The sequence below is a fragment of the Tamandua tetradactyla genome, chromosome 2 (genome assembly GCF_023851605.1).
Source record: "Tamandua tetradactyla isolate mTamTet1 chromosome 2, mTamTet1.pri, whole genome shotgun sequence".
In the NCBI taxonomy this organism is placed as follows: Eukaryota; Metazoa; Chordata; class Mammalia; order Pilosa; family Myrmecophagidae; genus Tamandua; species Tamandua tetradactyla.
In genome coordinates, this window is record NC_135328.1 from 115,404,561 (window position 1) to 115,422,250 (window position 17,690).

A 17,690-nucleotide genomic window follows, 5' to 3' on the forward strand; every position below is an offset into this window, starting at 1 on the left:
TTATTTGCAATAGCCAAAAGGTGGAAGCAACCCAAGTGTCCATCCACAAATGAGTGGATAAGCAAAGTGTGGTGCTTATTCACAATGGAATATTACTCGGCCATAAGAAAGAATGAAGTTAGGAGACATCACGACATGGAAGAACCTTGAAAACATGTTCTCAGTGAAATAAGGCACAGAAGGGCAAAGACTGCATGATGTCACTTACTAAAGAGGAGCAGAAATAGAAAATCTGCAGAGAGAGAAGGGAGATCAGAGGTTATCAGAAATGGGGGGAAGAGTTAGGGGAAGTATTTGATTGTTAAAAAAAAAAAACTAACAGGATTGATCAATAAAAATGAGGCCACATGGATAAGAGGAGTTCAGCTCTATCAAATATTGGGACCATACAGAAATGTTCAAAAGAAAGCTGTATCAAAATCCCATCTAAAATAGAAGCTACTGCCTTTACATGGACAGTACTGGGTATATATCAAAGAGCACAGACATAGCTTCTGATGGCTTTTAAATTCCAGACCTTCGCCCTGAATCAAGTTTCACTTCCACTTCAAAAGGCAGTTATTGGTTAAATTCAAATAAAGTCCAAAGATCAGTTAATAGTAAAGTAGCAATGGTAGCTTCTTCATTTTGACAAATACAACCATGAAAATGTAAGATGTTAACAATGGGGAAATCCAGGTAAGGGGTATCTGGCAACTCTCTGTACTACCTTTACCATTTTTCTGTTAATCCACAATTATTCCAAAATAAAGAATTTATTAAACACACAAAAGGCAGTCTTCCCAAACTGGAATACCCTGAGTTTAGCTCTAAGCTGTTATTCCCTTAAGCATACAAGAAACACAGTCATCTAGAGATTTACTGCAGCAAACATAGCCATGCAGCTAAAGTCTCAATTAAGAGGGAGATCTAATGGGAATGACAATGACTGCCAGGGGTCCCTGGGTAATGGGTCCAAACAGAGCTTGTTTTATGTGCTCCTGAAGGACTGTTTGTAAATCACATTTCTATAATTCAAATTGCGTTTTGAACACGCCAAGGAAGCTTGTGCATTTAAAAAGCTGTTTAGCAAATGCCAGGGTAATGGGGAGAATTATTATGTGGTGAGAATTACTGCATTCCCATTTACTGCTTGGAGAATGTGGCTTTGCCTGGGTCTCTGAAAGGCTGCCTCTGTAAGTCACACAGGCACAGGCCCTCCAAGCAGCCCCTGTCTCACTGGCCTCCAACTTTCTATTGCCCCTTCTCTCTGCCAAGTAATCTTCATGTGACTTTGATTAACACAGCTATTATGGTGAGGAATTCTATTCATGTACAGGTCCCAAATTTAAACACAAGTCTTAGTCTCTGCATTGGTAGCAAGTCTTGGGGCAAAGAGATGGAGCAGGTAAGACCACTCCACTGCATAAAAGGATCTGTAGTTAAACTCATAACCATTGTCCCTGTGATACTGGGGCTCCCACTGAAGTTCTCCCATTGTCCACAGAGTAGATCCCTCATGCTAGCCACCTTCCTCCCCGCCAAACCATCAGTTGGATGGAACTATCACCCCTAGAAAAAACAAGAAAAGATCCAAAAGGAAAAAATGATCCAGCTCATTTATCCCAGCTAAGCAAAAATGTTCCAAGATACTGGCTGCTCATCCATGGATGAGAAAGCAGAAGTCTGTATTCAAAATGGATAAGGGGCTAAAATAAAATTTAAATATGCCATAGGGTCAACCAAACACTGTTCATCTGCTCATGGTTTTGTATGGGTCTAGCACTTTAGACAAAATAATAATAACAGCAAGAAGAACAGTAATAATAACAACCATTCTCTCACGAACTACCCAAACACATTAATTAGTAATCCTGTAAAGATCAAATGATCGTTCCAAAATAGTCATGCCTCCTCCACCTCTCCCAGGTCCCTTGATTTAGCTGTGGCCATACGGTTTGTTTTGGCCATATAGAATAGAGGCAGGAGGGACAGTGTGCCCACCCTGAACTGAAACCTTAAGAGGCCCTGGCCTCTTGCACCTCCACGCCCGCCATAAGAAGCAGACCTACGTGCAGCTGATACTGCTTCATCTTGCACCCCCTGATAAATGCATCTGGAATAAAACCACCCCAGCTGACCTGCAGATCCATGAGCAAGAATGAATAATAGTGTTTTGAGCCATGGCGTTTGGGGGTGGCTTATTATTATGCACAACATTTCGGAAAAAGCTAACTGATACATCCTATATAATCCCCAGATGAAAAAACATTAGATACTCACCATCTCCAGGCCAGCCCATGAAGTGAGCATAAATCTGTTTCTCATCCTTCCCATACTCATTCTTGGCTATTAAAATGTAGTCCCCATTGTTCATGTGCGTGGGATTATCCAGCTGGAGGCAGCCATGGTACTCCGTATGATTAGTAACATGTATTTTAGTACAGATGTATTTGGACTCATTCAATATTGCCCCGTTATAGAACCACTGAAGCGCTGGTTTGGGGTTGCCTTTCACAGTGAATGGAATGCACCAGTGGTGGTCTGAGGTTGGAGATTCGAGAAATGTGATAGTTGGTGCAACTAAATTGAAAGAGAGAGAGTTAATGATATCAGAAAGCTCAGAATTCTCCCCATCTCTAGATGTCTGTGACATCGGCAGGGGATGTTCTTCAATCATTGTTTGGTTTAAGAAAACACATAACCAGTGATTCTGGAATCCATGAGTATTTTGTATTATCAAGGTTGGTGCAGCACCCCACAGAGAACTTCAGAGGGACTGCTTTCTCTATTCTACTTAAGTGTGTCGCAGTCATTTTTCAAATCTATTCGGTGTAAGTGTGAGCCAACTCCAAACAGATTCACAAGGCTTTGACAATGGGAAGGTTCAGTTGAAGTTGACTTTGATTTCTACAGATTCATCACCAGAACAATGAAGGATACTATTTTTTATAGGGCTTCTTTTCTAAATGATACCAACAACAACAAAAATGACTTTGCAAATCTTGTCCAAATCTCTGATCTGACAGAACTTGCCCAAAGTAAATCAACCGGATCAATGTAAGGAATGTTGCTACTGATACTGATGGATTATTATAAAATATGACAAGTTTAGATTTTTTCACTATTGCCAATAACAGATGCAATTGTAAAGAATCACATTTAATTTGTAAGGTCTATTTGTGGTAGGATTCTAGATGCAAAGGGTCAATATTTTGATCCGTTACATGTCTGGGTTCTTTTCTAGACCTGGTCAAGCAGACCAGAGATTATTTCAAGTTTAAGCATTATCAAGTAGCATATTTAAACAGAGGACTCATCCTAAACGAAGGTATTTCAAATCCCAAATCATGATTTATTTTTCTGTAGTCCTACTTGGATAATTACAGAATCAGGAACTTCGAAATCTATGAGCATCAGTTTTTTCAGGCGAAGAAACCAAAGCCCAGTGAAATTAATTGACTCACAAAGTTACAGAGCTAGGCAGAGCTGGAACTGGAATCTGGGTTTTCCAATGCCTAACCCAGGAGTTCTTCCTTCTCATTATGATCTCTTGATTGTATGTGTTCATCACATGAGGGGAAAAAAATCTGAAACCAGTAAGTCCTCTAATACACTCACTTCAGGGTGGGGTCCCTGCAATAGCTATGTCAGTTGTTAACATTCTGTATGACTTCTTCCTTCTACCATTTAGCTAAACCTGGAGAGATAAAGGTCCACCCTTCAGCTGATTGCGACCACATAGACATTAACTGAGCAAAACTCAAGTTTGTCTTTATTAGAAAGCTGATAATCTGCCATTACCCTCTTATCTTGGCTCAGGTATCTCCTCCCAGAATCCTACCAAAGAAGTAGCAAAGCTGATTTTAAAAGCCTAATTAATTGGCATAATCTACAAGAAGATTTCCAGATACCAGTAAAATTCCTCATAAATGAGTAGGTGGAATTTCTGAACTCTGCACGCATATAACAAGGTCCTTCACCTTAAGTAAATACAACATTGCAAAATCTAAATTTACAATGTGTGATTGTTTGCTTTAGCAAATATCTGTTATAGGCACCCTTAAAATGGTTTGAAAAGTAAAATAACTCTTAATATACGATTTGATCTATGCAAATTATATTTAAACACAACGGGGGGCACGTTTCTGTGCCCATTATAAGGTGCACATGTAAATACACAAACTTATGAGTCTGTGCTTCAAATCAAACACAACAGGGACCCCAGGGTGGGTAGGGACCACACTTTCCTTCCCCACACCTACCAGCTCAGCCAAACCCCATGCCCAGAACCCACTTTTTCCAACCACCATGCTCAAGGAACCTAAGCTTTGGAGGAGGTACTGATTTAAGGTTATAAAGCTGGATACTGGTTGCATTTGTTTGGGGATAACACTGATATGTCAAAATGATGAGAAATTATGAATCTAGTACCCAGTGGGCATAGGGATGGTTCTAATAGCACCAAAGGACTGGTGGTTTCAGCCACCTACATTTCAACACTCACACACTAAATGTCATGTGTACTAGGAATGGATACTAAGCAGCATATCGACACCAACTATGGGCATGTGTCTACATGAGTGTAATTTGTATGTATATTTAAACACATGCACACTCATATGTTTCTCATCCACACCCTAATCCAAACAAAGCCAAACCTCATTAATTTATACCATGCCAGCTGAGAAATTTTCAGTGATGTGGAGTGCATATGTCATTTTTACTGAATGCCAGTTCGCACTGAACATCACAATCTGGGGTGGTAATACAGTATGATATACTATTTAGAATACTGGAAAACAATGTACGTATGCTGAATTATGAAGCATTCGTATCTTATATCTCAATTTCAGTCTACAGAGAAATTTAAAACGATAAAATAGCAAAGTTTTTGCTATTATTCGTATTAATAGTTTTCATTAATTTAAACAAGATTCCTCTTATCTTCCCACAGAAATGTGATGTCAAACTAATGAGGTTTTACGTTATCAACAGTGCAATTAGGTTTTTATGAGCAGATAGCAAATACTTTAGGTATCACAATTTTAAAGCTTCCCATTACATTACAGAGGTAAAAAACGCTTAGAAATTGGTTTATCAGAATTTCAACTAAAACTTACTAGCATGATGAAGAGTTCAAAACATGCCCTATCAGAAAAAGATGGGGGGAGGCACAGGATGAACTAACAGAATCTTCAAAAGAAGGAGACAATGCATGAGCAAGAGAAATTAAGCAGAAATAGAACAAACTGAAAGAGGCTGATAAACATTTCTTAATTAAGTGTGCACAAAACACTGCATATACTTTTAAAAACAAACTTCAACAGCACCCAAGGTGCCCAAATGACAGATTCAAGTCTGCACATGAGCATTTGCTATTAAACACACATGTCAATCTGATTACGTACAATGCACAGTGAGGTTGACAGAATCTTGATCTTCTCCTACAATATTCTCTGCCACACAAGAGATTTGTTTTCCACTGTCATCAGATGAAATGTTAGTTATCCTTAAGGAGCCCTGTGTGTGGCTTGTTTCATTCTACAAATGAATTAACAGACAAAAATAATCTTTATTAGACTCAATCCCCAAGTGACAAGATTTGGGGTTTCTTCTCTTAACTAGAGGAAAAAAAATGCATACATTAGAGAAGCTTCCCTGCCTGAACTGGGCACAATGAAAGGAGTAAATCAGTAGTTATTCTATTTCACCAGGTTTCAATTGCTTACTCTGAGAAGTTGATTTACTCTTTGAATTCCTACCTACCTTCCACCAAGGGAAAAGACCACAAGGAGAGTCACTCACCTTGCTCATGATGACACAAAGAGCTCACTAGGGACACAGAGCCTCTTTGGTCTATTGGGTATACATAACTAAAATCCATCAATTCGTCTTTGTTCATTGAGAATCAATAGAAAGTAAATGCTTATCAAAAGCTTGCCTTAAATGTCTACATGTGTCTATGAAACATTAAATGAGCATCACTAGGTTTAACAGTCTCCCAAATTCTGAGACATCCTTGCTGTCTCTCTGTTAACAAAGACAAAACACAAGCCTTACCATATGTTTGGAAACCAGATTACCGACATCCCAGTACAGATTGGGAATGGGGTCGCCCGCCACGCTGCAAGATAACATGACAGACTTTCCTTCCTCCACAGTGAGGTTAGGTGCAGCCAAATTTGCTGATGGCAAACCTGTGGAACAAGAAAAGTAAATGGAAACATCTACACATCGTTAAATGCACTATCAAAAGAATAGCAATTAAAAAAAAGGACAGCAATAATCAGAACACTCTTTGTAGTCCCATGCTTTAAAATCAAGCGTTATTCACTTTCTGAGGCTGACTTATATTGAACTGAAGAAGTGCCAGGTTGATAAACTCTAAGGATTTAATGAGGACCAAAAAAAAAAAAAAAAGTTTAGTAATAAGATTTGGAAAAAGATTTCACACACATCTTGAAAATATTATTGCAGAATAACTTTTTGTTTAAAAAATTCTATTTTATAGAACTATGTCTACGTTTTCTGTTCAACCATCGCTAATCCAATTTTTTACACATAAAAAGGCATTGGACTCTTCCCCTCTGCTTTTTATAGTCAAGAATACAGAAGCATGAGATGCATCAATTTTTGCATTAAGTAAGTCCTATGAATCAGATCCACTACCAGACCTAGATTTTGAAGAAGCCAGACAATTGGAGAAAATGTAGTTTTTAAAACGTTTTTCGAAGACATGAGACTTGAACCGCCACAATGTTAAAATGTTTCAAAACTATATGTCACACTTAAACAATGTGGGTAAAATTGGTCATCCTATTTACGATATGCTGAAAAAAGTTATATGGACCCTTACTCCATTGAAAAGTTCTTTATTTTGAAAAATCTGGAGAATGTATGTGTTAGCTGATGAAATTATAAAACTTAATTTCTGGAAAGCATCACTTTTATACTCTTGCATTTCAAAAGCTAGCTTTTCTTTATTTTTCCTGCTAGTACTTTCTTGAACTAATCACATTTATTGGTTGTCCACACCTCTTTAAACCACAAAGAATTATAATAATTTTTACGTAAGATGGGTCTCTGAATGGTAACAGTATGTCAGATCCTGCCAACTCAGGCTGGTCACTTCCTTGGTATCAGATACTCTGCTCGTAGCTGCATCCACCCCAACAGCTGTGTCCCATGGAACTAAGACACATCATTAACTCTGGAGTAACCCCAAAGTTGGAAAAGGCAATTCATCTTCAACAGCTGTTAAATTGCAATTGCCCACCTACCTAGCAGTATCTGACCCACCATCTTCACGTTACTATGGGTAAACCCTTCTTTTATGGTGCAGCCCTCACCATCCAAAGCCTTGGGTTTTATTACTGAAATCAAACAGAACAAAGTTTGTCGAGTGTCTGGCTCATGACATTCCCACCAGGGGGAAAGGGCTGCAAAATGTAATTCTGAGCTCCTAAGAACTGAGCTATCAGGGGCAATAAAACATATAGCAATGGTCAAGAGGCAGTTCAGTAAACAGGAACAAGCATTGGAACAGGAAACCAGGAACTTTAGACCCTGGAGGGTAGACCTGGCTTCTTCCGGCTGACTACTCGGAGTCACTTCTCCTCTCTCAGGATGTCATCTTTTCGATAAAACGAAGCAGTTCACTTAGAAAGCTCCCCAGATTTCTTCCAGCTCTAGTCTTTGGTGATAACTTCTGTGACGACTGGACTTTCCAATTTGTTAAGAAATTGTCAAGGCAAGATAGAAGAAATGGGCTTAATTGGTAAAAAACAAAAAAAACCTCCTTGAAGTCAGTGGTATGATCTAGGGGACTTTAAAAAAAGTATTCTATTTTCTTTTGTTTTTTAATCTGGTCACCTAGTTCAAAGAGACTATAATCCTACAAAATTTTCTGTGAAAAAATACTCAAAGTACTGTATAAAAAACAGTAGTCCCACCTTGACTGTGCAGTTCTACTATCTGTTTCTTAGGCACTCAACTCATCTCTTTTCTTCCTTCGGTATTGCTTACCTAGTCACTCAACACCATACTTACACTGCTACTCCCTGATGATCCTGTTTTAGCATTCATCATTTACTGATCTCCCATAATGGAAGATGAGAACTCGGCTCACTTCCAAACAGAATGCCAGCCCTTCCCCACATGACCATTCCATATTCAATACACTCTCCATTTTCACATCTTTCCATATGTTATAGACTTATAAGGTCTACTTACAGCTGGACCATATAATATGTAATAGTTACCGCATTTCACCTAACTGAGGACAACATCTGTTGTAGGATATACCACTAATAGTTGTATAATTAAAAAAGCAATGCCAATTCAACTATGATGAGACACTTTCATACCATTTGGAACTCCTATTATTTGGATGTTTGACCTTCTGAACAGACCATCCAATTTTCTAATCTTTTCTCTTCTGTTTTCCATCTTTTTGTCTATTTTTCTCTACACATAGGAGGCTTCCTCAGTTTTATGTCAAACTTTCCTTTGAGGTTTTCATTCCTCTGCCATATTTTTAGAGTCCAAGGCTCTTTTTTGTGTGCCTGATGTTCTTTTGTATAATATCCTGGTTTTGTTGTACGTATGCAACATCTCTTCTGAGCTCTATGAGATACTAATGATAATTTCTTTGGAAGTTTTCTTCTCTCCACATATATTTTGTTTCTTGCAACTTTTATTCCTCTTTGAATTTTTGAGTTTGTCTTTCATTTTATAAGTTTTTTATAAGATTTTCTCATACATTTGGTGATCAAACACTGTTCATACATCTTTAAGAACAAGGTACTAGAAACTTTGTGCAAGCTTTTCAACTGTTGGCTTCATTGTAGGGCAGTATAACTGTCCTTTTTATTGGGACACACTTCATGTTATTATCTTTACATTATTTTTGCAGGAATGACTGGTCAAATTCTCTAGATCATCCTTTCTCTGTCTGGAGGCAGAAAAGGCTGGAAATATCAACATTCAGTATGTAAATTCCCCATTTTCTCTATGGTTCCCACAGTCTAACACTGACCCTAAACCTAACCCTAACCTCTACCTGGCGTTCCTCAGAACTTCTATTTTATCCGCTGTAAAGAATAAACCTCTAGTTTTCATCTGAGGAGGCAGAGGTGCAGTCACCCAGGCTGTACAGAATGAAAATGGGTTTAATTGCTTCTTACAGGCATTCAAGCATTCTTTTGCATTTGGCCCTACCTTCACTATCATTTCCCAAGCCTTGCAGTAGTGTTATAATATAAACTAAGTTTCTCCCTGACATTCTCCATTGCCAACTTGGTAGCCCTCAATGACTACTCATCCATTTGGTTTCTGGCTTGCCAGAACCAAATTTTTGTACTTTGAGGAGTCCTCTCCCATTTCTTTTGTCCTTATAGATTCATGTGCAGGCTCTGGAGGGGCCATAAGGTAGGGGCCTGCCATGGGGCTTGTTTTCAGGATGACCTCCCTCACCAGTCAGACCCACCAACGAAGCATGAAGAGGCCCCTTTTAGTACCTCAAGTAGTAACCCATGGAATGAATTTTCTACCCTTTGTAATATGCAACAGTTTGCAAATTCTGAGCACAGGAAGATTAAAATAAAGAGATTCTCAATAGAGAATGCTATGTCATAATCTTAATTTTCTTCATAAAATCTAATATCATTTTTTTCTTCAAGCCTAATTTTATATGATTAACAGCTCTAAAAATGTTTTGTCTAATTATAGTAATAGTAATATTGCCATTTGCTGGGCATTTATTGAACCAGGTAATCTTGCCTAGTGCTTTTAAATTACTGTTTTATTTAATCCTTACAACTAAAGCAGAATGTAAACGTTTTGACCTCATTTCATTAATGAAGAACATGAGTTTTGGAAAAGTCAATATGTTTTTCACGGTCACCTAAATATATATAGACATGGAATATGAACCCCAAGCTCAGGGTCTTCACCACTGCACCCTACCACCCCCCTAGTCTGCACATAAACATTTTAGCACAAACCATAACCATGATGACATAGCCATGATCTAGGAATCTGGGTCATGTAAAAAAATAATTTTGTGTCTATTTCTGAGGGAAGAGTTAGTCTTATTTGTTTACAGTAAAATTGTATCGCTCTGTTACAGCAGTTTCCCAAGGAATCTGTGCAAAATTGGTCAAGTCTAGATCTTTTAAATGTAAAGTCGTCCACAAATGAGTAAGCATCTGACTCACATTAATTCTACAGCATTAATATGCTGGCCAAAGATTCAATAATGGAAAAAACAATCTGTACTTGAAATATCACTTGAGGCTTAATTAGCACAATAAAAATGAATTGGAAAGCATGAATAGCCAAGGCAGGATAAACCGTTTGCCAGGCACTACTTCTTGACTTAATAAGATTTGAAAGCAGAACAAGTTCAGAGCAAATGCCCAGCAATGCTTCCGAGAGCACCACAGTGATGAGATCTGATTCTAAGCATCATAGCCATAGCTTCCTTCACATTTGGGATGCCTCACTAGAGATAAGAACTAACCAACTTTCCAGACAGACAGACACCTCCTTGTCAGCATCTCCTGTCCTGGTTGGATTCAGGAAAGACATGTGCTCCTGTAGATCTCAGGGAAAATCATCAGCCATCAGTGCAATCACTGACATTCTTTAGACCAGGGCTTTGAAAATATTAATGTGCATATGATCATCAGGGATGTTTTTAAAAATGCAGTAGGTCTGAGGTGGAGCCTGCCAAGTTTGCACTTCTAACAAGCTCCCAGGTGGTACTGTCTCTGCATCTCTGGAGTTCTACAGACCACCCTCTGAAGAACAAGCGTTCAGAAAGCAGGTGTTGTACAATTGTTCAATAGACTTGTTTCTACAACTATTTTTCTTCAATCAAACAGGGGCCTGAGCAGTTATTGAGTCCACCAAACTTCTCCCAAAGTGTGTTCTGTGGAGCTCTAATTTCTTGTGAGTTTCTGGGAGTAAAAGGATCTAAATTAAAGAAACAGAAAAAAAGCTATAGGAAACGCTGTAACTCTTGAACACTGAAAATGCACATTATGTATCAGAAGTTCTGAGAAATTCTGCTGTCAGGAACCCATTTAACCTCCATCAATCTTACACTTTCCAAGCTTATTTGAGTACATAAATATTTCTTTAAATTATGATATATTTTTATTTTTTGATGTTCAAAAGTTTTACTTTTTCCATTTGATTTTGGAGGATTTGTTTTTTATTAGAGAGGTTGTGGATTTACAGAAGAATCACGCACAAAATACATCCCATATACCACCCCCAAATCAGCACCTCGTTTTGGTGTGGGACAATTGTTACAATGGATGATAGCACATTTTTATAATTGTACTGTTAATTAAAGTCTGTGGTTTAACTTAAGGTTTACTATTTGTGTAGTATAGTTTCATGAAATTTTTTAATAAAAATTTAATTCTATTATGACATATACAATCTAAAATTTGTCCTTCTACTCATATTCAGATACTTATTTCAGTGCTGTTAATTGCATTCACAATGTTGTGCTACCATCACCACTATCCATTATCAAAACATTTCCTTCATTCCAAATAGGAACCCTATGCATTGTAAGCCTTAACTTCCCATTCTCTAGCCCCACTGTGTCCCATGTTAACCTATATTCTACATTATGGCCCTACGAGTTTGCTTACCCTAATTATTTCAAATCAGTTAGATCATATAATATTTGTCCTTTTGTTTCCAGCTAATTTTATTCAATATGATATCTCTCAAGTTCATCCATGTTGTCACATTATCAGGACTTCATTCTGTGTTATGGTTGATTATTATTCCATTGTATGGCTGAATAAGATTGCATTGTATGCCTATTCCACATTTTATTTATCCATTCATTGATTGATGGACATTTGAGTTGCTTCCAACTTTTGGAAATTGTGACTAATGCCCCTATGAATATTGGTGTACAAATCTCTTTTCACATCTCTGCTTCCAATTCTTTTGGATATATATCTAGAAACAGAATGGTAGTTCTATAATGGTAATTCTATAATTAGCTTTCTGAGGAATGGCCAAACTATCTGCCACAGTGGCTGCATCATTTTACATTGTAACCACCAATGAAGGAGTGTTCTTATTTGTGTGTATCCTCTCCAACACTTGTTATTTTCCATTTTTTAAAATAGCAGCCATTCTAATGGATGTGAAATGGTATCCAGTGGTTGAATTTGCATTTTCCTGATGGTTAATGATGCTAAGCATCTTTTCATGTGCTTTCTGGCCATTTGTATATCTTCTTTGGAGAGATGTCTGTTCAGGTCTTTTGAACATGTTTTGATTAGTTGTTTGCCTTTTAGTAGGAAAGTTGAAGGATTTCCTTATATATTCTGGATATTAATATTTTATCGGATATGTAGCTTCAAAATATTATCTCCAATTGTGTAGGTTTTCATTTTACTTTCATGAACAGTCCTTTGAGGAACAAATGATTTTAATTTTAATGAGGTCCCTTTTATCTATTTTTTATTTTGTTGCTTGTGCTTTGGGTATAAAGTCTAAGAAACCATTGCCTAACACAAGGTCCTAAAGATGCATCCCTACCTTTTCTTCTAAGAGTTTAATAGTTTTAGCTCTTACATTAAGACCTTTGATACATTTTTATGCTGATTTCTTTATATGGTGTGTGGTGTGGGGGGAATCTTCCTTCTATTTTTGCAGAGATCCAGTTTTCCCAGCACTACCTGGTGAAGAGGCTAGCCTTTCCCAATTAAGTGGTCTTTATGCCTTGTCAAAAATCAGTTGGCCATAAATGTGAGCTCTCTATTCAATTCCATTGGTCTATATGTCTGTTCTTGTGCCAGCACCATGCTGCTTTGATAACTGTGGCCTTGTAATAAGTTTTCAGATCAGGAAGTGAGATCCTCCAACTTCATTCTTTTTCAAAGATACCTCTAGCTATTTGGGGCCCTTTACCCTTCCATTTGATGATTGCCTTTTCCATTTTTGCAAAGAAGATTGTTGGAATTTTCACTGGAATTGCACTGACTCTATCAGTTGCTTTGGGTGGTGTTGACATCTTAACAATATTTAGTTTTCCAATCCATGAACACGAACTATCCTTCAGTTTCTTTGGATCTTCTTTAAGCTCTTTTAGCAACATTTTGTAGTTTTCTATGTATAAGTCCTTCACTTCCTTAATTAAGTTTATTCCTAGATATTTGATTCTTTTAGTTGTTATTTTGGATGGAATTTCTCTTCTTCCAATTGTTCATTGCTTGTGTATTGAGGCACTACTGATTTTGGGGTGTTGATCTTGTACCCTGCCATTTTGCTGAGTTCATTTAGCTCTAGGAGCTTTGTTATGGATTTTTCAGGATTTTCTGTATACAGGATCATATTATGTCCACATACGGGAAGTTTTACTTCTTGCTTTCCTATTTGGATGCCTTTTATTTCCTTCTCTTGCATAAGTGCTCTGGCAAGAATTTCCAACACAATATTGAATAACGATGGTGACACTGGGCCTCCTTGCCTTGTTCCTGATCTAAGAAGAAAAGATTTCAATCTTTCATCATTAAGTAGGATGTTAGATATGGTTTTTTTTTCATATACGATATGTCCTTTATTGTATTGAAGAAATTTCCTTCTATTCCTAGTGTTCTACGTGTTTTTATCAATAAAGTGTGCTGTATTTTGTCAATTTCCTCTATCAGCTGGGATGGCCATGTGGGATTTTTTTCCCTTCATTCTGTTAATATGGTGTATTACATTAATTGATTTTCTTATGTTGACTCACGTTACCTACCAGGGACAAATCCCACTTGATCATGGTGTACACTTCTTTCAATATGCTGTTGAATTCAGTTTGCTAGGATTTTGATGAGGATTTTTGCATCCATATTCATATGAAATATTGGTCTGTAGTTTTCTTTTCTTGTGGTAATTTTATCCAATTTTGGTATGAGGGCTATGTTGGCCTTGTAGAATGAGTTAGGGAGTGCTCCCTCCTCTTCAATATTTTTGGACGAGTTTGAGTTGGAATTAAGTCTTCTTGGAATGTTTAGTAGAATTTTCCTGTGAAGCCATCTGGTCCTGGGGTTTTCTTTGATGGTACATGATCCATTTAAGAAGAATGTGTTTTTTGCATTCATTGGGTGTAGTGCTCTCTATATGCCTGTTAGCAAGCATTCCTGCCTGCTGAGCCACCATGGCCCACCCCAGAAAGCACTTTTAATGCCACCAAAAGAGTCTCAGTCTCCACTGAATAATAACCTTTGTTAACATAGTCACCCATGGGTGGATAGTTGGAGACTCTTGTGTCTGGAAGATAGTATGAAACTCTGTTAAAACTATATAAGATACTTTCTGGATATTACTACAAAAGTAGTTTGTGGTTAAAACCTTCAGGAAGAAAAAATTATTCCAAGAAGTAAATTAGAGAAAGAAGAGTCGTGAGCCAAGGAAATAATGAGAAGAATTATAGATAATGATGCAGTCAGTTGAGGCAAAAGACTCCTTGAAAAAAAAAAAAGGTGTAATAGGCTTCAGTATATCATTCAACTCTTCTTTTTTGAACTTCTGATAGATGTTCTATCTATTACTGAGAGTGGGGTGTTAAAATCTCCCCACTGTCGTTGTAGAACCATCAATTTTCTCCCTTCAAATTTGTCAATAATTGCTTCATATACTTTGGTGCTCTGCTGTTAAGTACATTTATATTTGTAATTGTTACATTTTCTGTTGAATTGTCATCTTTATCAGAATATAATGACCATCTTTGTCCCTCACAACTGTTTTTTGACTTAAAGTCTGTTTTATTTGATATTAACATAGCTACTCCAGCTATCTTTTGGTTACTTCATGCACGGTATATATTGTCATCTTCAATCTATTTCTATCTTTAACGTTAAGATAAGTCTCTTACAGACAGCATATGGCTGTATCACACTTTTTCATCTCTTCTGCTAATCTCTGCCTTTTAACTGGAATTTAATCCATTTACATTTAAAGTTACTATTGATAATACAGGACTTTCCTCTGCCATTTTGCCACATAGCCTTTGTAAATCTTATGTCTTTTTTGTTCCTTACTTCTATTAAAGCCTAATTTTGTATTTATTTCTTCTTTGTATTGAACCATATTGAGTCATTTATATCCAGATATACTTTTTGTCTGTTTTCCTTATGGCTACCATTGGATTAAAATCTACCATTCTAAAATGCATAACAATTATATTTGGTCTGATACCAACTTAACCTTAATAGTATGCACATATATTTTTCTAGTACCCATCTGTCCCCCACCTTTTTTTGTACTTGTTACCACTTATATTTTTATACATTGTATGTCCAAAAACATAGATTTAATATTACTTTTTATACATTTGCATTTTAGCACCTGTAGGAAGTAAGAAATGGAGTTACATAAAAAACAATACAATAATATTAACATTTACAATTACCCAATGGTTACCTTTACCACAGATCTTTATTTATGTATGCTTCTTTGAACCACTGACTAGTGTCACTTCCTTTCCATCTGAAGAACTCCCTTTAGCATTGCTTGTAAGGCCAGTCTAGCAGTGGTGAACTTTGCCAGCCTCTGATTCTCTAAGAATGCCTTAATCTCTCCTCGTTTTTGATAGTCAGTCTCGTGGGAAATAAGATTCTTAATTGGCAGTTGTTCTCCTTTCTCACTTTAAGTACTTCAACCCAGTGCCTTCTTGTCTCCATGGTTTCTGATGAGAAATTGGAACTCGATCTAATTGGGAAACCCTTATATCGAATATGTTGCTTTTCTCTTGAAGCTTTCAGAACTCTCTCCTTATCCTTTGCATTTGATAGTGTGATAGATATATTATGGCATGCTTTGGTTTGCCAAAGCTGCCAGAATGCAATATGTCAGAAATAGGTTGGCTTTTTCAAATGGGTATTTATTAGTGACTAATTTACCATTCTAAGCCCATGAAAAGGTCCAAATTAAGTCACCAAGAGTAAGAGACCTTCTCTCAGAAAAGGCCACTGGCATCAGGGTTCCTCCGTGACATGGGAAGGCACATGGCAATGTCTTCTAGCCCTTATCTCCTGGTTCTGGGTTCAGTGGCTGTCTCCAAAACATCTCTGAACACTACTTTCTCTTTTAGATTCCCTAGGGCATTTCTATCTCTTCGCATCTCTGATCTCTCTCCAAAATATTTCTCCGTTAAAGGATTCCAACAAGCAGATTAAGATCGACGTTGAATAGGTGGGGTCACATCTCTCTGGAAACAACTCAGTCAAAAGATCCCACCCAATGAAAGGTCAGCCCCCACAAGATTGTATTAAAAGACGTAGGCTTTTCTGAGGTATAAATAGATTCAAACCAGCACATGGGGTATTTTTCTCTTCATGTTTATCCTGCTTGGTGTTCTCTGAGTTTTGTGGATGTGCATATTCATGTCTTTTACTAAATTTGGGAAGTCCTCTGTCATTATTTCTTCAACTATCCGATCTGCTCTTCTCTCTCTTTCTTCTCCTTTTAGAACTCCCAGAATGCATATATGAGTATGCTGGATGGTATCCTACAGCGTCTTAGCCTATTTTTCATTTTCCTTTTTTCTTTCTGCTTCTTAGCCTGATTCATTTCAAGTGTCTTGTCTTCGAGTTCACTGATTCTTTCTTCTGCTGGCTTCATTCTGGTCTTGAAATCCTCCCAGGGATCTTTCATTCCAGTCATTTGGGTGTTCCACTCCAGTATCCCTGCTTGGTATATTTTTTAAACTTCTATCTCTTTACTTAGACTCTCATATTGTTTATTCATTGTTTTCCTGGTATCCTTAAGTTCCTTCCATGGCCTTAACCACTACACCGCTCTCTTTTGGGATCACCCACACCTCTCTTACAGCACATGTTTCTCTAGAGTCGATCATACTGACTAGATCCTTCAATCACTGGTTCAGAGTCTGTATCCTCGCCTTCTAATAATTGAGGAAAACTAACCCTTCATCACTTAAGATTATTAAATAGGTTTTGTGATCAATGAGATAGATCAATTTGGCTTTTTTAAAATTTTCACCAGTAAGTCAAGATTGTGTTCTTTCTCATTTGGTTTCAATGATTCTGAACGCTGTTCATTTCATGAGAGATCATCAGTCTGAGTATATCAACATATTCATGTGGATTATATTTTTCTCTGCTTGCTATCTCCTCTCCTCTCACTTCTCTTTGTGCATTTCATAAAGGACATAAAGCAAATAAAGAGATGAAATTTCACTTAATTCTCTCTCAAAAGAACATTAAAAGTCCATAACCTTCCCCTCTACCCTTTTATTTTCTTGCCATATCTTCCTATTTCTTGTTTTCATAAAGAGATTTATCCTACAACAAGAAATGAAGCCAGAATGCACCTGACCTATTTAGAGGTGGCGGCTTTACACCTGGTTGCAAAAATGACAGAAAATTTAGCAAAGTGCCTTTCCAAGTTCAAATTGGAAGTTGTGCTTCTAAGCTTCTGTGAGCCATGACATGACAGTGACAGCAGCCACCAAACTTCTAAACTCAAAGATCTAAACAGCTGACAGTTTAGGAAAAAAGAGGCTCGTTTGGCATTCTAAAACGATAAAGAAAAGCAAGAGTCTACATGTGCCTTACTTTATTTTAGTTAAAACCTGCTCTTTACTAAAAATAAAACATAGCAGTAAACTAAAGCCAACTTTGTAAAAGTGTTTCAGAAAATAATCAATCCAACTAACACAC

The 17,690-nt window shown here is 37.3% G+C and overlaps 1 protein-coding gene across 5 annotated transcripts in view; it reads right to left on the bottom strand.

The window, feature by feature from the left end:
• Positions 1-17,690, bottom strand: part of NTRK2 (neurotrophic receptor tyrosine kinase 2) — a 371,375-nt gene that overhangs the window by 302,774 nt on the left and 50,911 nt on the right. For all 5 annotated transcript variants that reach the window (XM_077148538.1, XM_077148537.1, XM_077148540.1 and 2 more), the window contains exons 6-8: positions 6,043-6,179; positions 5,391-5,523; positions 2,263-2,562 (exon numbers count right to left, since the gene is read on the bottom strand). In XM_077148538.1, the coding sequence (XP_077004653.1) occupies positions 2,263-2,562; positions 5,391-5,523; positions 6,043-6,179 (570 nt within the window). The remainder of the gene's footprint in view (positions 1-2,262; positions 2,563-5,390; positions 5,524-6,042; positions 6,180-17,690) is intronic.